At 39.8% G+C, this 22,412-nt stretch overlaps 1 protein-coding gene across 3 annotated transcripts; it reads right to left on the reverse strand.

Annotated features, from left to right (window-relative positions):
- Nucleotides 1-4,830: 4,830 nt before the first annotated feature.
- Nucleotides 4,831-21,690, reverse strand: smad2 (SMAD family member 2). Of its 3 annotated transcripts, none has more exons than XM_072371566.1 (11): nucleotides 21,541-21,690; nucleotides 18,414-18,913; nucleotides 11,670-11,759; nucleotides 11,283-11,476; nucleotides 10,976-11,110; nucleotides 10,810-10,872; nucleotides 10,546-10,599; nucleotides 10,219-10,431; nucleotides 9,965-10,102; nucleotides 9,063-9,207; nucleotides 4,831-8,262 (listed from the first exon to the last, which is right to left on the reverse strand). In XM_072371566.1, the coding sequence occupies exons 2-11, from the start codon at nucleotides 18,668-18,670 to the stop codon at nucleotides 8,139-8,141; spliced, it is 1,413 nt and encodes a 470-aa protein (XP_072227667.1). In that variant the 5' UTR covers nucleotides 18,671-18,913; nucleotides 21,541-21,690; the 3' UTR covers nucleotides 4,831-8,138. The 3 variants fall into 3 exon arrangements, with proteins under 3 accessions (XP_072227667.1, XP_072227666.1, XP_072227668.1); XM_072371565.1 differs by having other exon boundaries at nucleotides 10,798-10,872; XM_072371567.1 differs by lacking the exon at nucleotides 11,670-11,759 and having other exon boundaries at nucleotides 10,798-10,872.
- Nucleotides 21,691-22,412: the final 722 nt, after the last annotated feature.

Here is a 22,412-nt window from a genome sequence, read left to right on the forward strand (position 1 = left end):
TACCATTGTGGTTTTCAGTGACCTTTTGAACCCACCTTAATTGCAGGTGACAATGATGTCATTTCAACCACAAACTTCCTAATGGTCGGCTTGATTCCCAATGGTTGGCCGATTAATTTAACTAAATGTAGAATTCACTTGCTACCAATGAGAAATATAGTTTGACTATTAGTATTAATTTATGCACAACCAACATTGAAGTGAAGAGCTTATGAAAAAAGAGACAACTCAACCAGTTTTGAGGACAGTTCATTCATTAAAAGCGTGGTTGTTTTTGACCTGTGTATTTGGGAGGGTAAAGGAACCAAATGGAGTTAAAGGAAATTAGTCTTGGTTTATTTTGGAATGATGAGTATTAAAATAATCCAGTTACAGTTGTTAGTTTATCCAAGAGTGACAGCTAAACCTGTAGGATGGTTGAATGTTTTAAAGAACTTAAAACTCCCCAGAGTTATCACTCATCTACTTGCTTCTCCCTTGTTCCTCCTCCTTGCATGCAACTGTTTTTTTTTTTGCTTGGTTATGGTTAATCAGTTACAGGTCTGGTATACAGGTATGAAAAAGAGTAATGCCCTGTGTGTTAAAGCTCTGACATAGAGATAAAAGCAGTACAGCCTAAAATGATAGCAATATGGATGCAGAGATGGATGACTATTTCAGTATAAATATTTACAAACCAATGTGGCAGTTAGACTTATTTAGACGCAGTTAGACTGAGATATTTACTCAGCTGACTGCTAAAATACACTCATATTACTTATTACTGAGAAAACACATGATCCACTTTATTTATTCTAACACAACCATTAAATTTGAGCTCTTAAAATCCATCCTGACTGGGTTCCCAAGCATCTAATTTTGAAGAATGTTGCATTTAACCAAATCAGCGAACATGTAGCAATGGATCCCGACTGAAGTGATCTGTCTGCCGCTTATTTACAGACAGGCTTGATTGTGAATTAATTATATTTAGTTTTCCCATTTTGATCAATTTATTGATGAAAGGGAATATTTGTCAGCCAAGTCGCAATAATATCTTCATATAGGTCTGAAACCTAATCAAATACAAAAGATGAAATAACCTTTATTGACACACCATGGATGAGGGCCTTTGGTTTAGAGATTTATGGGATTTATTCTCCATTTCAGAAAACAGGTGAGATGGAAATGTTTTTTGTTTTTTTCTGCTCCAACAATCAAACAAACAAAGCTGGTAGTATTCATCTCCTGCAGGAAAAAGAAAAAAAGTAACCACAGAGCCTACAGCATCCCTTCCTTTAGCCCCGTCTTCTTATGACCACATCATGCCCCGTCCGACGCAATGACTGCCTGACCTTCAGTCTATCTTTGTCCCAGTGCTGCCACGACCCACTGAGTCAGTGGAAAACTCATTTAAGCCTAATTACACGGGCAAGGCTTCTACTTCTCTCTTACTTTCTTTCAGTGAAGAGCCACTTCCTTTCTTTCACCCATCTCCATTCTCCTTGGCTCTCTCACTGTCCTTTTCTCTTTGCTCTCTCGTTTCTTCTCTTCTCGTGCTCCAGTTACCAGATCAAGGTAGCCCCGCACTACCAGTCAGCCAAAACACGCACACACACACCCAGGACATCCAACACTCTACTGTGGCTAAGAGGCCACAAGTACAAAAGCTCTTAGATGGTGCATTGTTGTAACACTAGGGTCAGCCATAGGTTAGGACCCAGTCTTAATTAGTTGACATAACTTATACATGATTACCCTTCTTCAGTTATTGTGGCCTACATGTACACGCACACACACACTTTTTTCTTCTAAGCACCCCGAAGAAGGGTTAATCTACACCCATACTACCAAACCACAAGGCACAACCCAGTGATCCCTGCTCAGGACAGAAGCACCCCAGAGAATGAGGCACGTGTAAGGCTTAAAAACAAGGGGTCAGTTGGGTGAAATGTAAGGAAGCCTGAGAGGAACCGTACTCTGGGCTGTCAGATGGCAAAAACACAACGTCTGAAAACAAAAGTCATATCAATGATAGATGACAGTCTAAGGTCAGTGCTCGGGTTGTATGTCAGGAACCTGCATTGCAATGTCACCAGGAATTAATGATGGCAGACTTGGAGAGTTCAGTGTATTTGTAAAATTCCCCCTCACCTGTGAAAAGTAGAATTTTTACCTTGACAGTGTAGTGGAAAACATTAGACAGGTACACAACTACAGCAAATAAATAACACCACAGTACAGGTCAACTGTCAAATTTATATTTCTGCTAAAATGCGACCACCGTAGCAGGTTGAACGCTCACAGTTGCAGTATGTATGCCCTTCAATGTAATTTACCAGACTGAATTACACCGTCATTGGGAAGGATTTTACATTTGCTACTGCTATATGAAAAAGCGTATCCTATAAATGTCCAGTCCATAAAGCAGATGCAACAGACGGAAAAAATTAACAGGCTTTTGTTTATGGGGAAAAAAAAGAAAGATCAAACGGAAGTCTGTTTAGCAACCACAACAGACAAAAATGACTGCCAACATTACCAGTCTATATTACTCTTCCAGAAAGTTTAGGTACACTCAGGATATGGTATTAATTTGTTTGGGAAATGTTTACTGCTCTGGATGGTAACAGGGCTCTGGGGACTGGATGAAATCCAAGGCCAAACCATAAGGAAGGAGGGTGAGTATCAACAAACAGTCTAATGATGCTCTGGTAATGGAGAGGGTCAAACAGAAAGAGTACTCACTCTGACATGCAAAAAAAACAAAGAAAACATAGATAAAATAGTGTGTTCACTATCACAGACTCTTACAGACAGGCCCGATAAGTACCACGTATTTATAAAACTATGCATGCCTAGTAGTAGCAGTAATAATATTAACAAATATAATAACATCTGCAGATTTGAAATGACAATACATTTGGTACATTATAGTAATGGCAATAAACCGCACTTGCAATTGGTAGATAAAGAGGTACAACTGCAAACAAAGACATACTCTGAAAGTCTGTAAAGACTAAATCCAAATCTCTTCACCGCAGAGGTTTTTAATGTGTTTTAATGTGTCTGGGATGTTTAACTATAAGACCGTCATTTGGCTGAGTAGCCTGCTGCTCAATAAACAGAGGGAAGCGGTAAAGGTTTCACTCCCTGAAAGTAAACAAATCTAAATTATTCAGAGGGAGGAATTAAAATTTCATTTATTTGTTACAACCCCGAAACAGTAATTGTTTCAGGGTTGTGATCCAGTGTCTGAGAATATGCATGTTCGTGTGAATGGGAGTGTTCAGGAGGAAGGCTAAGTTAGAGCGCGGTGATGACATGCAGAGGTAGAAGTATCTGCTTTGAGCGGCATCTCATAAACAGTCTTCTTTGGTGAAGAACTCAAAAAAAAAAAAAAAAAGACGGACAGAACCCCACCTCTTGTGCAAAAATGCAGATTAAGTTTCAATGTATTTACTCATCAGATTTCTAAATCAGTCCAATATTGCCTCGTTTAAGAATAGTAACTCTTGGAAGAAAAAAAAGAGGGAATCATTTCAGTTCGTAACTAGATTGATATACAGCCTCTCATTCAGAGGCTTTTCACTTGTGTCATTCCAGCGCCCTCTTCTGGCTTGAAGAGCACATGGCATATAGCAACGTCACTACCCTACTGTACACCACATACTTTGACAACTTTTACTCATTTTCAATACATTTTTAAGACTAAACATTACCAACTTTCACCTAAACAATGAAACAGCGGTGGGGCAGAGAGCTGGGAGTTATTCTATATTACTCTGCTCAGAGGACGGTTTATTTGTCACTTTTTAGGCATTATTTTCTGTTCCGATTTTCTCTTTTTTGGTTTGTTTTTTCTCCATGTTAAGAGGCTTGTTACTGTTTGGCTGTTTAGGCTTACGTTGAAAACCAAAACAAGCTGTCTAAACAAGTCTTCCAGTCTCAGTGGCGCATAGAAGTACGCAATTTTTTACGTTGTATGTTGATTCGAGTTCGGGTCTTCATCAAGCCAGTCATCAAGTTAGTCTGAATTGCCCGCGAAAAGCCCCCGTCACGTTCTTCCTGCCACACCTGTTCCTCGTTAATTAGTACACCTTACCACTTATGGGCTGTTCCAATAAACATATGTGATGTGGTAAAAGATGAGAACCTTTATAATGGGACAGTATTTAAAAAATTCCTATACTTAAGGACTAATACTCCTGCACGAATGACCTATACTTTCAGTCAAGCCAAAATCTCTGAGACAGAGTGATCCAGAATCAGGATAATCGACTACCAATCAAGTATAATCCTACTTTCAGACTCTTAATAGTGAACATGCAGTTCCACAGAGTGGACGTTACTGACAGCCACACAAATGAGACCATTTCTCAGATTAATTTAACAGCTTTATTAGTGTACACTGTAAGAAGTCGTAAATGTAGGATAGTTGGAAAGTCTATGAAATTCAGTGATTGAAGAACACAGAACCACTAACAGATTGTTGCCTAGTGAATATGCTCTGTTAATAGCAAGCAGAAGAAATGTATATGGGAAAAAAAAAAGTAAAATTACAACTATAGAACATCACTAGTGACATGTAGGAACTTCACTTTTTCCAAAAAGTCACTTTTTTTTAGGGACTCACCAGAAAAAGGCTTATATTGGACTACACAATTGTTATCACAATAAGGGAGAAAAAAAAAAAAGATATACATATAGACAGAGATATATCTATATGTATATAGGAATGCAGAATGCGTTGACCTTCATAAAACCTCATTTGATTCCACCCTTGCCTCTGAAGGTGAGAAGAGCCAGTCGGCACTCATTTAAAGGAAGAAAAAAAAAAATGAATTAAAAAAAAGATGTAAAGGCTTTTGCTGAATCCTGGCATTATGCACACAAATGAATGCTTAACCATCAGCAAACACACTATGTAGAATTTCCCAAAAAGTTTTATATTAATGCATAGAATAAAGATGTAGGTCAGCAATGAAACAATGACAAATGAATACTGCATTTGTGTGTCGGGTTGTACGATTTTGGCTTGACCTTGTTCAGTCCAATTTTTTTCCCTGAATAAATGAGGGAAAAACACAAGACAGGTGTACAAATGAAACACATGAAACATTCCACAGAAATTGGCTGGTTTAAGGTTGGAAGTGCTAGCTAAACAATGACGGTTTACCTTAACGTATTTGTTGCAATTGACCTTTTCATGAATAACCAGATGGGTTAAAATGACATTAAAAAAAGGTTTAAAACCTGCCAATCAGTGTGTGCTCTCAAATGCAAATGTTGAATATCAGATTCGGCAGAACGCTAACAGTATGCATGATTAAACATTAAAGAGGTGGAAGTTTAGGTAAACAAAAGTCTGTCATTTCGGTGCTAAAAACCAATACTTAAAAGGAGAATACTTCTCCATCGATCATTGGTTATCAAAGCAGGATATGAATGCGTTTACAATCCCACCAACAACCACCGTTAATTCTGTTTAAACAGGACACCCGGGATTGGTGACACGAGTCCAGATAAGGCAAAGTCCCACACCTAGTCACAATAAAATACTTTTTATATACATGCCCACATACAATTCTCCATTTTCTGGATAATGTTCAGTATGTGCACTGGATTTTGACCCCCACATGAGAAAACCTTTACAGGACAGAGACCTCTAACGGCATGTGTGGACGTAAACACACTCGCATTAAATTTACAGTGTATAAGCATGGTAGCACTGGAATTAGTGTTTACGCTGCAAACTGGAAGGTCCCACGTTATTTAAGAGTCACAGGATAAAAAAAAAAAAAAAATGTAATTCAAACAAAATAATAAAAGCGACCCTCCAGTGTTGAAGCCATTTGAATAAATCCCAACTGCTGCAACACAAAGCCCACAAACCTGTATTGAACAGCCGCAGAATTATCCAAATATCATACACACCTCAGACCTCTGATATCTAAAAGAGTGTGTGTGACCGTTCACTTGTAGAGCTATTCATCAAAGCAAAGCTCAAATATTAAACTGTAAAGATTAGGCCAATAAACGGAAAATAAGTATGTTCACGTAGTATTTGGTCACACCTCTTAGCTGAAAAATTGGTTACTATAAAGACTACTCTACATGCTTTGATACAAGCTGATTAAGCAGACTGTAAGATTCCCCGGCCACTTCTATCATTTTAAAGCCAATTCTGGTTTTGAGGGAATGGAGATGGTTATTGGAAAAGCTCCTCAGTCACTGAGCACACATTTATGAATATTTACCGTGGGCAAACTCTCTGAATGTCCCGTGCCAGATAAATAGCACAAATCACCAATCAAGCTGAAATCCTTCAAGAGGGTATTTTAAAAAAAGAAAAATAATCATTCTAATAAAAAGGAAGAAAGCTTTGATGATTTTAAATATATTTATATATATATATATTTATATAAAAATGCATGAAAATACAAAATGTAGCTAAAACATTGCATAAAGAAAATAAATGTGACGTATAACTAGTTTGTTGAACACTTAAAGCTTGAATACTTTATTCTAAAAATACCAATGTACAAGCTGGTTTATCAGATCAGAAATCTCATTAAAAATCAAATGTGTACGTCAGACACTCTTTAATAAGCTGATTAACAAATTGACAATTTAAGAAACAAAATCTTTACAGTGAATACTCTGAAATATGGAGACATCAAAGTGAAATTGACCTTGATTTTAAATGGTTTGTCAACATTCCTATCTGCACATCGTAATTTACATCAAAGGCAACTTTCTTAAGGGTGCATAATTTGGGGCAGTGCAAGTAAAGTAGAGAAACTAGTATTTAAAGTCTGTAGGACTTTTCCTATTGATAAGCTGACAATAATTGGAAAACTGTGCATCGGTTCAAGAGACTTGTGCGTTTTCATTGTATGTGGACTCGCACATACAATGAAAGTAATGCTCGCTGCCGTAGCAACGAGCATTACTTTATCGAATGGACGAAGGCAAACTTTTACGTGTCGAGCTCAGTCTTAATCCTGTAGATCTACACAAAGCTCCTCTAATATTGAGCGTGTAACAGAGAGAGAGAGAGTTAGAGCATGCAGAGCGGTGAAGCACAATTATGAAAAACAAGAGGTGAAAAACTCGGTTGCGGTCAACTCCCTAATGCTCAAAAGCGGGTTCCATTATGTCCAGAGGGGGAGATTCGTTGTTGTATGCGCTACCTCTTGCTCTGATAATTCCTTAGTTTTGGTGCTTGTGCTGGGTAATCGCTGATCAGAGAATAAAATGAAAACTCCTCAGTTTGTAAAAAAATACAAAGGGTTATGTGACAGGTTCAACTAACATTTAGCAGAATGAGGAAACCCCTTTTTTGTTATAGCAAAAGTTTCTGCGTTGACATTTTGTTTGATTGCAAGCAGCAATGAAACAAAAAGCTTTAAGAGCTGAAGACCATGCAGTCCAGTGTAGACAAATCTATGATCACAACAACCCAGAAACGACAGGGCGAGAAGGAGGAATATCTCAAAGATGGAATGGAAGTTTGGTCACCAAAACCAAGAAAAGAAAAGAAAAAACACTAATAAGAATAATAATAACGATAATAATAGTCATGCCCAGGCGTGAAGTTGACTTTGGTTAAACATAAGCCTGGAGTGGCAGTACTACTGTTGGTCAGCCTTGTGTAAACAAAAGAAGAAAAATTGACACAGTTGTGCTGTGGTAAGTAGGTAGTGAAGAGTCAAGCTGAACTAGTGCTCTGCCAGACTGTTGTAGAATTACTAAGTCACATGCTTGATCCCCGAAACTGCCGTTGTGTCAGTGAGGGCGACACAAAGGGTCCATCCTGCCTCGAGCTTCTTGTTCAGAGCCCAGCTGTTGTTTTGTCCATTATGACATCACTCTCATCATTTGGATATTGCAGGTTGATTTAAATTATTTAGTTGATAATAATTAGAAAGTCAGCCTGATGTTGATCCAACACAACAAAAGGGGGGCATTCAGGTCAACTGACCGTGTCACTGTTAACATTCCATTATATGATGGTATGGTGTCAATAGCTTGTCCCCCAGATCCATTGTTTTTAAAATGTTGTTAGTACATCATTTAAGACTGCATGGTGTTCTTCTTTAGGACAAACTGTTAAATGTTGTGAAATGTCAGTCTGACTTTGCTGGGAACCCTGTTTAGGACATACTGGAGCAGCGCACTGATGGTGAACCCATTTGGGTCAGCACCTTATCCAACCACTGGAGGGGGCCATTGAGATGCAGCTCAATCCAACAGGGGGTGCTGGTTACCGTCTGACGCCTGTGGGAACGAAATACACAAAAAAAAAAGGGTGAGGGGAAAGTATGGCCCTGCTGTAGCTTAAAGAAATATAAAATATCATGTGATGCGTCATTGATTAAATCATAACCCCAGAGGAATTTAGTAACAGTGACAGGATGTCTTCATTTGACACTGATAACAACAGCCGGTCCCACAACCTATTGGTGGGAGGAATGTTACTTGTGGGATGTGGCACAGCGGTGTTCTTGTACAACAACTGATAAATAGAAAGTGAATGGGAGTTCCCAAATCCAGCCAGATGGTCAAATACAGTGGATGGTCCAGCCCAGCTGTTAACCAGACTTGCTTCACACAGACTGGTGAGGACGAGCCAAAACACCAAAAAAAAACAAAAAAAAACACACTGCTGTCTGGTACCTGGGTCACCAACACACAAAACAAAGCCAGGAGCAGGAGCAGAACAGAACAGAACATTAAAAGCCCCTTATATATCACTGAAGTTTTTAAAAAGATGCCTCTCTGGGCTATTTACAACTGCAAAGCGAAGCCTAAAAAAAACTGTCATTAGAGTTTAAGGATTTTCCTCAATCACAACACTTAATAAAACATTGAAAAAACTCATAAAACTTGAACGGCATTAAAACCCAAGAGAAAAAAAAAGCTCACAGTACCCACAGAGGTAGGGTCTTAGTTTTCAGCATGATCTCGCTTAAGAGGGACACACCAGTGAACTTCTGTGATCTGAAGGGAATCTCACAGGCCTCTACTTGTTCTGAATATCAATACAATGGAATGATGTGCATGAGAGTGGAACAAACCTGTACTCCGCTCCCCAGCCCTTGACGAAGCTCATTCTGATTGTACACATTCGGGTTAGCTGGTACACTGCCTCGAACCCCTGATTGACTGACTGAGCCAGCAGCGCCGCAAATTCCTGGTTATTAAAAATCTTCAGATTACAGCCTAAAAAGAGAAAAAGACAGATGGGAGGCTCAGGCTCGTCATCCACAACCGAGAGATAAGTGTGACACCCGGCATCTTCTTCCAGCTCAGGGCTGATGACGCCAATGCAAATACTTCCAGCTCTTTTTGTTTAAATCCTATTAAAGAAAATTAAAAGAAGTTTTACAAAACTAAGCCAAATGTAATAGTGACTTACCCGGCAGCATTGTGCAAACGGTTGAAAATGAGTGTTTTTACTCACTTACTTACTGACTCAAGCGACGAGCAGAAGCATTGTGAAGTGTAGGTGTTTTGTCAGCAATTATTCTCCACAAGGCTGACAAGACCTAAGCCTGAACGTCTACAAGACCCTTGTGTTTGGTTTCTGTACAGCTCTGCACCTCAGTAATGATGCAGTTCACACTCATTTGGCCAGGAATTAAATGTTCAAAGTTACATGGGTACAGATGAGTCAGTGTGTGGGCGAGTGTGTGAGAAATACTGTCACATCGGGGACGATCTTAGTGCCTTTCCTCCAGCTTTATATTCTTTGTGTATCAGCTGGAGGGTGAAAAAAGTTGTGTTTTTTTGCATATCAGCCAGGCTCATTTTCACTGGGCAGGTGAGTCTTGTTTGGTGGTGGTTATTTCTGATCCTTCGCTTTAATTCAAGCTAACCCTTATAACAGATGGAGTGAAATCATACGTATGAATAGAAAACAACACAGCAATTTATATTGTCAGCCAAACAGACTGGAGGTCTGCATGAGTGTATAAACCTGGTGGTATCTTGCAGACTGTGGCGGGGTGCCAGCCATATCGTTGGTTACAATTGGGACTCTGGACAAAAATGGCACTGTCACTGAGGCACTCGGCGAAAACCTCCCCACCGATGTAATATAACCGAACGCCACGTCCTGCAGAAGATGGGACAAAAAAATACCAAGATAAATACATAGCGCTGTCAGACTGTTGAACATTCTCAACTCCCAATAACTGATAAACTGCTGCGCCACTTCTTTCGTGAACCTGCCTATATGTCTCCTTGTCATTTCAACAGTTGCATTTCTGTTAACGTTGCTAAGGAGCCCTAAACAGAAGCGTTCAGAGTTGGAGGGGTCGGTGAAGCCATCGACTGTCAGAGATGGTTGGGAGGCGTGGAATGTCTCTCCGACCCGCTGGTTCAGTTCGTAGTAGGCTATAGAGCACCAGAAAGCCGGTTCACTGTAGGTGACCGGTTGAAGGTCTGAAAAGAGACCAAAGAAGAAATATTTATGCAATACGGTCTTACTTTTAAGATCTATAAAAAGACTTTATAAAGAATAAGAATAATCTGAAAGACGCAAAGAGAGCAATTTACCCAGGCCATGACTGACGGGTGACAGGGTGCTTGGAGACATTTCTGCTGGTGAGCCTGGCAGAGAAACAAACACATTTTATGCACATTGTTTTCTGTTTAACACCTGATATATAGCTTACTGCATGTAAACTGAACTGCTAAACTGTGTTCTAACGTTAAAAAAAGAAACGCTTCCTTCAAGGTGCTGACCTAATAGCAGGTTGTTTTCCCGTGTTTTTGCTCATTTACTAGCATAAAACTCAACTAATCTACCTGATTCCATACTTTGATTCATTTGCTGGTCGCTGGTCTCTCCATCTTCACTCATGTAGCCAGGTGGAGGAGTGTCTATAAAAATGAACAAATAACGAAAGAATGTCTTCCATGAGAAGTAATGTCAGAAGTGAATTTAAAAAAATCTGGGGGGGGGAATCCTGTGCTGCATACAGACCTGGTATATAGTTATTGGGAGGATCTATGCCCGCAGGGAAGTTGGTGTTTTCGGGGATGGAGTTTGTAAAGTCATCTAGAGGTGGAAGCTCTGTCAGAATCTCTGCGTGGCGTGGCACCAACACCGGAGGCAGCACTAGTGAGGAAGGGAGTGTCAAAACTGTGTTATTACATGTAAAGAACACAAGTGCAACACCCTGCCTCCAGTGCATGTGAAAAATATGGAAAATTAACACAATAACACAGTAAACGGTACTTGGAGCAAAAGCGATATTGAAGACAGACACAGAATTATCAAGGCTCATTACCAGGCGTCTCCACTCTCTGGTAATGGTAGGGGTTGACACACACTTCATCCTTTTTGAGGTTGAACGCATACTGGCATGTGTCAATGGCCCTGAGCTCATGGTGGCTGTGAAGGTCTGGCCATCTCCATAGACGGCAGTAGATGACGTGGGGCAGGCCCTTACGATGGGACACCTGAAGGCGGCCGTCCAGTGACCTGAGAAAGTAAGAAGAGAAAATGGCAAACAGCTAAAAGATACCTGAGTCCGAAAGGCAGACTTGGCTGTGAGCAAAAGCAGCCAGTGTGTTGATCATATAAACCATTCTGCAGCAGAGCATTTGTCATGGATCAAAGGATCTATAGCGACAGCCAATGCATTGCATATTTGTGTGCATGTGAGTGTATTCACCTGCTGTGGTCAGGGTATCCGTACATGCCTGCAGACTCCCACTGTTCTATCGTGTGGCCTGAGCCTAGACCCCAAAGGTCTGAGCAATTGCTACAGACGCAACACACGACACACACACACACACACAAGACAAGTGGAAAAAGGAATCAAAATAAAAGCAAACAGATGGCAAACATGAGGTGTTGTAACTTATTAAGATGAGATTTCATGTGTACAGTTGGTCTCTTATTGATGAGAAGAGCAGGACAAAAAAATCCCACCTTCTGCTTCTCAGTAAGAGACTTAATGGATGACAGATGATCGTGAGACAAATCAAAATCAGACAAATTCTGATGTGGTGCAATCAGTTGATGCACAGGGTAAGAGGGGACTGAACTACGGTTACCTGTTAACACATTTAGAGGACAGATTATCCCACATAAACTGATCTTCTGAAAGTAAATCAAACACATGGAGTCACACCAATGGAACATGTAACATGCAATTGGAGAATGAAACGGTTCATAATTTTGTTAAAGCACCGACATTCTGAAAAATGTTTTTTGTTATCATAGTGCTTTAAGATAAAAGGAAGCTCCTACAAAGCCTGACTGCAAGTAATATCTTAAGTACAAACACTCCAAATTCACTTTTCTAAAAGGTCATTTCCAGGAAATAAGAAGTGTAACAGTCCTAGAGAAAATGCATGAGAATGCATGTCATTGAGGACATAGATGAATAAATTCAGGACAATGCCGAATGTGTCAAGACACAACAACAGAATACAAAAAAACCAAACATCTCCAACACTAATGTGTACATGTGCACACAAAAGTAGTGAGTGTGAAGAACGCAGCTTGTTGAGTTTCCTCAGGCGTTATTGGACAAGAGATTGTGCCGTCTGATCACAGCAAAGTTAACACCATGTACAAGACTTTATCTCAACACTTATCGACATAACCATAGAGCTCCACAACTCAACTCATAGTATCACCAAACAAAGACAATGTTTAGCCTTCTATCTGACTTAAAGGTCAAAAGTAAAATCCCTTCAGAGTCTGCCTGTCAAAAGCTCTTAGTCTGAGCATGAAACTTGACCTTCATATGCGAGTCTGCCAATCACTCTGGAGGAAAACTAGAGAGCAAGAATTGTAATATAAAGTGGTTTAAGTACAATTGGAATTTATGCAAAAGACTACACAGGAATCTCTATGTAAACACAAATTAAACAGACAAAAACGTCCTCTCAAACTGAGGCTACAGAGATTTCCATAACAGCTACCCAAACCTACTGTCTCTACAGATTTGAGTTGTTGCAGTCTGACACAGTGACCAACTCCACTCAAAACAGAACACGGCAAAGCTCTACACCTGCTATCACCTCCGAGTCCTCCAGATACCCTTTTGACATCCTCCATCCAACCCCCACTCGCCAAAAAAGACAACAGCAAGACCAGAACCAGAGCAATTTATCTTAAGGGTTTATCAGCCTTGCTTCCTTGTGTTCAAAGGGAAGTGAGCCATGCATCAAAAGCCTGGAATGCTATCTAGTGAAAACCGATGTGTACTTTTAAGCACTACATCCTGCCCTGTATGACAGGGTTGACCCCAACGTGAAGACATTTTTGTTGAGCTGCCATCAAGCCAGGATAAATGATGGTAGTTACAGATCCATTTCAACTCCTTAATGCCACTATTGGCAAATAATCAACATCGTATGGACAACCTGTCTTTTAGTAAACAGTGTAGTTTCATTGCAATCCAATCATAAAATCAGCAAACCAAACAAAGTGGAAAACACTTAATTGCCCATGTTCAATTATTCATAAATTCACAGTTGTCCCCTCTCCGCAGCACAAGCAGAGATAAGAGCAAACTCTTTAAACTGAGGACATGTCTGATGATGGCGCTGAAAGAACAGAGTCTTAACTTGCTCTGAAACCATGCAAAACATAAAACCTCCTTATTCCGTTAAACTTCCTGGCAGGACAAGGGCTGCATTCAAGAAAATGACCTAAAAGAACAACTGTGACCTTATCAGTTCCACTTGGAGAGCAAGTATCTCGCCAACATTCCTCAGAGTGAAGAAACAGGTCAGAAAGGTCTGCGATCTCGCAAGGTTTCCCTCTCGCTAGTCCTTTTTCACCCTCTTTAGCTGCACTTGTTGCAAATCCAACATATCTAGGGTACCCATAGAAAAGCATGAAAAAAAACAACCTCCTACCGTCTTGTCCTAAGGCCTTTCCTTGACGTTGTGCAAAAATGTCAAGAGGTTAAGGAAAGACGGTAGGGGGAATTCTTGAGAGCTTAGGTAAAGACGGGGTTTGCAGCACTGAAACTACATCTGCTCAACAAATTTTCTCCAGAAAGTGCTTTAGAAACTTCATCGAATGCGATCTTATCATACTGTTACACGAAGGCCACCTCATGCATATCATTTGTATAACAAAACAATGTAAAATATTAGTTTATAATCAAGGTTCATCATTCCAAAAAGGAAGGAAGCACTGCTCTCACAGCCTGCTCACTCTTACTCTCTTTCCTTTGTTTCATTGATGGTTTTCCACTGTGTTCTATGCTAAAGGAGGCAAAGGAAGAAAAAAAAATCCCTTATCTTAGCATTTAAAGAATTGAATCCGCTGCGGTTTCAGAGTCATTCCATTCGGTTATACCTGAGAGGAAAAGACTATTCAAACAGACTTCTGCTTTCTTCACACTGATACTCAATTATTTCAGGCCAGTATACATATTTTTTTGCATAAACAACATTGACTTTGCAATACAGAGTGTGCTGCGATGTCATCTTGAATAAACATCTACTGTACAAACTTCAGGTTTTTTTGTTTTTTTTTTCCAGTTAAAATCAGTTTTCCTGCCATTGGAATAAGAGCCAAAAGGTTTCATTCAGATCTCACATCATCAGAACACCATTTTCCGTCATCAATAAACACAGATCATTACATTTTCCACGATGAAGGAAACGTGAACACAAACAGCACATTAACACCCCTTCTGCTAACAGTGCACCTGCTAAGCTTTTTTTCTTCCTTCTTCTTCTTCTCACCTTTCAAGCTGCTAATTGGTTTTATACAGCTTGGTCAATACTGGGCTGTACACTAATGGACCGTCTAGCCAGATGCATAACCAGATTTACCCAGATCATGTTGTAAAGTAAGAAGTAAATGAGATCTTGATTTCCGGTTTTGTTTCCATGTGTCAAAAACTAATTTGAGGAGAAATGGGATTGATAAAAAAAACAGTGCTGGTTTGGGTATGGGTGTGTGTCAAGGCATCGGAAATGTTACATTTTCTAAGGGAACTAATCACATCACTTATACCTTCTAATTACAACTAAACAAAGTGACTTAAAGGAGAGAAATAAAATTTAATATATAAGAAGGGGGGCCTCATAAAATATCTACAGAGCAGCCTACAGTTATCCTGATGCTCAGCGGGCTGACTGACATGAATCACATGCATGTTTTAAGGGCTCGTCTGACTTTTTCCACTTCTATCATGACAGGGATTTACCTGCTCTGGTGTCTTGTGGGGGAATTAAACAAATCTCAGATGCATCAAGATGCAGATGTGCAAGATTCCAAATCCGTTCACAAATATAAAAATGGATATAGTTATGTTGATGGACCATTAAAAAGAAGTGAAAGCAGAAGTGAAACACCCAGACAGTCTGTAGAATGCACAAGAAATCTGAATGGAACCCATCTGATTTAAGAGCTAGTATGTGGCAGCACTTTGGCTTCTATGAAGTCGACCTGAAATATATTGGATGCACTACAAACATGTTAAAACCACATTACACGTTTCCAGCCTGGAGAGGATGAAAAGCACCCAGCTGTAGTTGCTGACAACAGGGGACCACTGAGCAAGTGATATCAAAGCTTCCTAAAACCCCGAAAAGACTGACGCAAATAAGCCATTTGAACTTTTACTGGAAAAGAGTGAGTGTGCATCCCACTGCGAAGACATCTTATTGACACAGTAATCCCCACACTGCACAACGAGGCCTGAGCTGAAATCATGGAATAATTTATTAAAAGCAGGTAGGATAGCTTTACACACATAATGTGCCACAACGCCACAGAATACTACACATTCAGTCAGATTAATGGCAGAAGGTGTCTCAAATCGTCCAAATAAGAGGAATAAATAAAAGTGATTATAAAAGGAGGATGTTGGTTAGAAGTTTTTTTGTTTGTGTTACTAATTCAAAATATGCTGCCGTCAAATCAATTTACTGCTACTACAGGCACACTTTTTCAAGGCACTTGGCAAATGAGACCTTCCAGTTAATTGGCCACATCTCTTGCATTTGTTTTATTAGAAAAATATATTGGAAGAATACCAATGCACGATTAGAAATAACTGACTTAAAAAAAAATAAATAAAGATGCACTGATAATCACTTCATGACTGCATTGCAACCTTCTGAATGGTAAGCCAAATCAAATCTCAAGGTGCCGACTTTACTTCCAATAGTGTCTCCACTTGCCTCCCTGATCACACAACACCATTGTGAACCTACACAGAAATACCAATGACCAGTAACTGACGGCGCAAAGTAGCAGCGCTGCTAAATGTTTCAGATGCAAAAGATTTACACAAAAGCTAGACTGACAGTTTCCAGTTGACAAAACAAAGAACCGATGAACCATGTGGGTTAGTTGGAGTGCTTTCAGAGTACACACAGGTATCTAAATAAAATAGTTTTTATTTTGTCCTTTTTATTAATATATATATATATATTTATTTATTTTTTATTTTACTGAACACTGGCTCTGAAGGGGTAAGAGTTCCCTCACAGTAGAGGCTTTAAACCTCGTGCAATACGCTGTATGAAGCTTTAAGTCCAGTGACAATCTTTTCTTCACTGCAAAACGTTTTGTTACATCATTTCACCAACTGCTTCATCTTCTCTCTTAAGACTTCCAACTATTTCAGTTACCAGTGCACAAACGCTTCAATAGCAATCAAAGCTTCGGGTTCTCGTGCGCTGCCTCTGCCAAGCTGTCAGGGTCTTTGGCTAACTGCTCTGAAGAGCCTTTAAGATTTCCTTGTTTGTTTGCTTCAATAATTGACCTGCTTTATGTAAACCTATTGCACAAATGCCAGGTGTAAAGCTTTGTAGGCTTTACTTCCAAAGGGAGGGAGGTCTCTATCATTTTTTTTGGAACTGATTCAGGCATGAAGTTCTTCGTTGATTGGAAAGCATAACAGAGAGGAACACCAGAATGCAGTGAATTTGAATTTACTTTTCCACAATTTCCTTCTAGATGAATTAAGTATTCATCCATCAAAAAAAAAAAAAAAGCCAGAAACACACAGTTTTAAAGGTTCACAAACTTCTCCGTGGTTGCTTTAAAGTAATTTGAATTTCTGGTGAAACTCTTCTAATCTTAATGGGCTTGGAAAAAAAAGGTTTTGCAAATTCGTTATGGCATGTCTGCAGAAGACCACAAAGTAGATCCTATCAGAAGATATTAAACCACTGCACAACACGGCGCAAGGTATGGTTTTCTGCAAATACAGACATGCAAAGATGAAAGCATCCCTCTTTCAATTTTAAGGGTTTAATCGTGTGCTTTAAAAAAAATTAAAAAGAAAGAAAGAAAAACATGCTATTCTTAGCAGTTCTTAAAATTAGTCCAACCCCAAGAACAACATTTATTCAACTACAGCCACGTGATCCAAAAATATGCACATTTAGATGATTCTAAAATCTAAATAGTAAGGATGAAAGTGTGTGTGTGCGCATGTTTTTTTGTATCATTTTGCCACAAGAAACAGTAGGTATGGACATACAAGCGAAAAATGATTAATTAAGCAAAACCTAGGCCAAAATGTTGAAGCAGTGCAAGTACACCTTACTCCTTACACAGGGATTGAGAGCAACAAGCAGGTGCTGCTTATGTGTGAGCACTTCTGTAAAAGCAGACATTTTGACAGTTTTCTGGTCTGGACCCTTGTGTGTGTGCGTGTGTGTGTGTGTGTGTTAACGCAATGCCAAGGAGGAAAGACATCAGCAATGATCTTAGCAAAGCAACTGCATCCTGAAATGTAAAACCTTGAAAATGAAAGACAGCAGACTTTCTTTACCACGTGACCGTAGCTTAATTCATTCTGATCGACTCAAGTTGGAGCCGGCATCGTGTGCGGAACATCTGTTTCCTTAAGTCAGGTTTCACTTCTGTAGCCTAGCTAACCTTTGGCATGGCATAATGGGGAAGTGGACCTGTTGTTGCACAACAGAGGCTTCTCTTCCTGCAAGTGTGTGGCTGCCAATCGTCCTTTTCTTGTTTTCATGCGTTTTCTACACCTTGCTGTGCGTGTCAAAATAGGTGGTACTGCGGCACACCGGTGTAAACTCCCAGCGGATGTGGTTTTTGTTGTGAAGGTGTTAGGGGAAAATAAATAATATCAAAAATGTGCAAATCAGTGAATTCATTTGGATGATCAATCACTTAAGTAATGTATCAAAGAAACAAAAAAAAATGTGGCAGTATGCCAGAATATTAACTGAGACAGTATATTTGTTTAGATCTTGAAAAGTCACCTACACACACATTCTCACACACACGTTTGGTCTGTGTCCAAGCGCACGTGCATGTGCATGAGAATGGCTGAAAGAGTGAGTACTTCACATAGTTGTCCAACCGTATATAGCTGTTGTGACAGCTCCAATGTTGTGTGTCCATTTCAGCAACGTAAAAAAGGAAAACATACTAAATCTGTGTATCTTGCTCTCACCTGGGAATGGTGACACACTTTGTGTTGCTGTTCTGTGTGCTGATAGCTTTCTCCAACTCATCCAGCTGTCCCGTCTTCTTAAGCTTCTTCACCAGGCTTTTCACAGCTTTTTCACACCATTTCTCCTCCTGTCCTCCTCCATTCTGCTCCCCAACTCCTCCAATTCCTCCTCCTGCACCTCCGCTGCCTGTTGGTGTCTTCTTCCATCCAAGGAGGCGTTTCACAACAGGGGGAGTAAAGGGAAGGATGGAGGACATGATGGCTTGCGTTTGTTTAAGTGGACTCGAGCGACCTGTGACCCTTTCCACTTGATGCAAGGCAAAAGAAAAAGGGGGGGAAGAGAGGTATGAAGATGAGACGGGCGATGGGCCTGAAAAAAATATATAGACTGAGTGTATGTAGGTTTTCTGAGTAATGTCACAACTAAGGCATCGGTCTTTAGTAGTCCGGGGGAATCTTTGAAGTATAAAATAAACCGAGAGGAGAGTATCCAAAGAAACCTGGAAAAAAACAGACAAAGAAAACACAGATCAGCACAAACATAAAAAATGGTTATGAAGATACAAAAAGTGAGATAAAATAGGGGTAAAAACTTTTCCTTTTGAAGTGATGATATTGCGCCCACACTTATTGTATCCATCACACCCTCCTTGTGAATCAAACAGCCTGGCAGTCTAAGCACTACACACCCTGCACATGTTTTTGAAGCATGGACTGTATTTCATACAAACAACTCTCTCTCTGTTTGTCAATCTTTTCAATAAAAACAAAAATGATAGAATCTTCACACTAGAATTTCTTTTTCAGCTTTGTTTTTCATTTTGTAGAGAAAAACATATACATGTCATAAAACTGTGCTCGCAGAGCTTAAGAAGCTGGTGCACCTTGCTGACTGACAAGGAACATAGCCTAAACAAGAGAGCCGTCGCCGGAGACAATGGAAAGGATTAAAAAACTCCTTCAAGAAGGTAAATCAACTCAGAGTGAGGCAACAGATGTCGTTTCTTTCCAGTCAGTCTAAAAGTTGGAACAAGAACAATCATGGGAAGGTTGTAAAAGGAAAGCATGCAGGCAGACAAATAAAGACATCTAAGAAAACTGAAAGCGAATGCCTTGAAATTACAAACATGTACAATAACAAAAAAAAAAAAGGAAAACAAATGGGCAGAAACAAGAGTGGGCGTCTGTGACCAAACAGGGAGAAAACAGCTGAAGGAAACAGGACTTACACACAGAAAAGCCAAATGTAAACCATCGCTAACATCTAATCAGAAGAAAACAAGGTTACAGTGGGCTGCAGAGAAGCAGTAATGGACTGTGAATGATTGCACGAAAGTGATATTTCAGTGATGAATCACCAATCTGCACAGGCAAAGTGAGGATGCTGGCACTTCGTTTGGTGTGAGTCCAATGAAACATAAAGATGACTGACTGCCTGGGATTAAAAAAAGAAAAAAGAAAGAAAATGTACGCAGCCCCGAAAGATGTAGGGTCCCAGTCTTCACTTACATGACAAATGTACAGGTGCACATTGAAATTTTGGCCAATTTCCACATTCCATCAATAGAAAGAAGGTTTGATGACGCTGTGGTTAAGCAAAATCAAGCTCCCACATCCGTCGTCAAAGACTGGCAAATTCTGGCATATCCAAGGTCAGGTACATTTGTATAAATATTGATTTCATACTAAGTGTTGGACGGTGGAGATGATCCTGTGACCCCAGGTGGTGTCTTTCCTTTATGCAAATTCTTTAGAAACTCATTGAAGCCAGCTTGCGAGCATGACAAGCTACAATCCCATTTGAACCATTTATTGTCAAAATGATAAGAGAAATATCCTGACATTGGATATCTATGTCTATATGTAATAAAAAAAAAGAAAACGGTGTCACTGCCTAAATGTCACCCACTTGTACAAAAAGTGAGTCATAACAAACCCTGGTCAGTAACAGGGTAATGGTTTTGAAACATTAAGCAAGCAAATAATAATAATACATCAGGAGAAATAAAGTAATTCAGTGACCAATGCAAACTAAACATCTAGTTTTAGATGAGAACACAAAATCTGACTTGCTAAAGCAACCTCATCCTGTAATACAGCCTGTATTTTAATACATTCCATGCTTATAGATGGAAGCACACATGCTACGACCAAGCAGCAGCCCTGTTGATCAGTGAGGCTCGAAAGATAATTCAGATACAACTACTGAGACACCGTGAACCGAGTGATGCAAAACTTCTCAACTCTGCTGCCAGGGAGAAGGAACAACTGTCTTTCGTGAATTACTCTAAAAACCCAAGCTCCTTCTCAGCATTTGCAGGCTCAACCCTTGAACTTCTGGAAGACTTTGATCACTCCTGAAAACAATTAGCTGAAGACCTAACAAGTGTGTCTGTGTTCGCATCAATGTGGTCTAAATATTCAAGTGTGCTGCCCATTAGGTTCAGCTTGACAAAGTTAATGGCTGCTTCAGGGGGAAGTTTTTGACGTTATTGTAGTCATTCTTTGAGCAAATAGTTGATACACAAAGAAGGTGGGATAAGTTCCTGAAACAACAAAAGCCTTTGTTATTGGGAATACCAGGAACAGAACGCTGTCGTATGAGAGAGCCTTCAAAGTGAGCAGAAAGTCACAACACAAGTCAGAGCACCAAGAGCACAAAACGTGCTCTTATGGTCATAACAGATCTCAGCTCGATATTCTGATACAGCTATCGGGGTATTGTGGATAAGACGAGCAAGGTTATTTTGTAAGTATGGTGTGAGAAACTGTGTGTTTGGGTTACTTCTTCTCAAAACACATACACGATTTGAAGAATAAGCTAACGCTACTTACGGCGGTTCAAAACAGCCCATGGATGTAGACTTTAACAAAAGCCACATAAAGCGTCCACATTTAACTACTGGTTGCCTATTGTCTGCATTTAAAGTTACAGTGAAATTATCTACGATTCTTTTGTCTCAAAATGACTGATTGCCCCCCTCTCCTCCTCCCATCGCCTCCAAAAAGAGTACAAAAAAAATCTGCTAGCAAGCTTGCTACTTAGAGGCACAGACAAATAAACAGGTCTGTTGCAAGCTCTGTCGCTCAAAAATCACATAACTTCCACTGTTAGAAACACACTTACCTAACAGCGAGACGAAATGGCATTGAAAGGTCACTCAGGTACCTGTCAGAAAACCCAGGTGGCTCATTTTAAATGCATTTACAGAATCGTTAAATTGTATTTTCCACCTCCGAGCCGCCGGGATGATGGCCCCTCATTCATAGCTCAACCAAACGTGTATCGCTCCACGCAAAACATTAAGGTAAAAAGGGCTCCTCAATGCCCCGCCTACTCTTTCTTCCAATAGGTTAAATCCAGACAGTCAGCGAGTGACCTGTGGTCAGACGTGTATTCTATTGGTTCAAGGCCACATCTGTCACGCGTTTTTATTTACGAAGGTATTTGTGCTATGTTTATTAGTGGATACCTTGGTTGCACTCATAAAATTACATTAAACAGACGATTTTTGTATTATTTCTTAATATCACCATCTGTTTATGTGTATGTATAAATATACATATATATACATATATATATATATATATATATATATATACATATGTGTGCGTGTGTGTGTGTGTGTGTGTAGACTTGCTCAATTTCCTTATGAATTAATAGACTAATAAAATTTTGAGGTTGGGTCAACTTTGGCAGACCATTTGGCTTCACCATGCAAATATCCACCTGCAGCACGTGCATGCAAATCTAAATCAGTGACTGAGAAATCATAGCCTGGAATAAGTGTCTGCAAAGGGTAATGAGCCACTCCCGTGGATGTTTTCCTCTTTCACACTCAGGAGCCCGTGAGGCGCATGCTCTCTAAGCACAGGAGTCCCTCACCTGAGAGGCGTGGTCAGCTTCAATTTAAAAACTAAAACGGTGTGAGAGCTGTTTGCTGTTAGATGTAAAAGCTGTCCCGTTAAATGATGCTCTTCCGACCTGCCACTATAACC

The sequence above is a fragment of the Leuresthes tenuis genome, unplaced genomic scaffold, assembly GCF_036924035.1.
Source record: "Leuresthes tenuis unplaced genomic scaffold, fLeuTen1.0.hap1 SCAF_19, whole genome shotgun sequence".
Lineage (NCBI taxonomy): Eukaryota > Metazoa > Chordata > Actinopteri > Atheriniformes > Atherinopsidae > Leuresthes > Leuresthes tenuis.

What these genes read in the sequence shown, in the direction of transcription:
- smad2 (XM_072371565.1), bottom strand. Translation starts at nt 18,670, where the DNA reads ATGTCCTCCATCCTTCCCTTTACTCCCCCTGTTGTGAAACGCCTCCTT. An exon ending in GAATCAAAGTATGGAATCAG is followed by an intron (nt 10,600 to 10,797) that starts GTAGATTAGTTG and finishes TTTCTCTGCCAG; the next exon opens with GCTCACCAGCAGAAATGTCT. An exon ending in ACCCGTCAGTCATGGCCTGG is followed by an intron (nt 10,432 to 10,545) that starts GTAAATTGCTCT and finishes GTCTCTTTTCAG; the next exon opens with ACCTTCAACCGGTCACCTAC.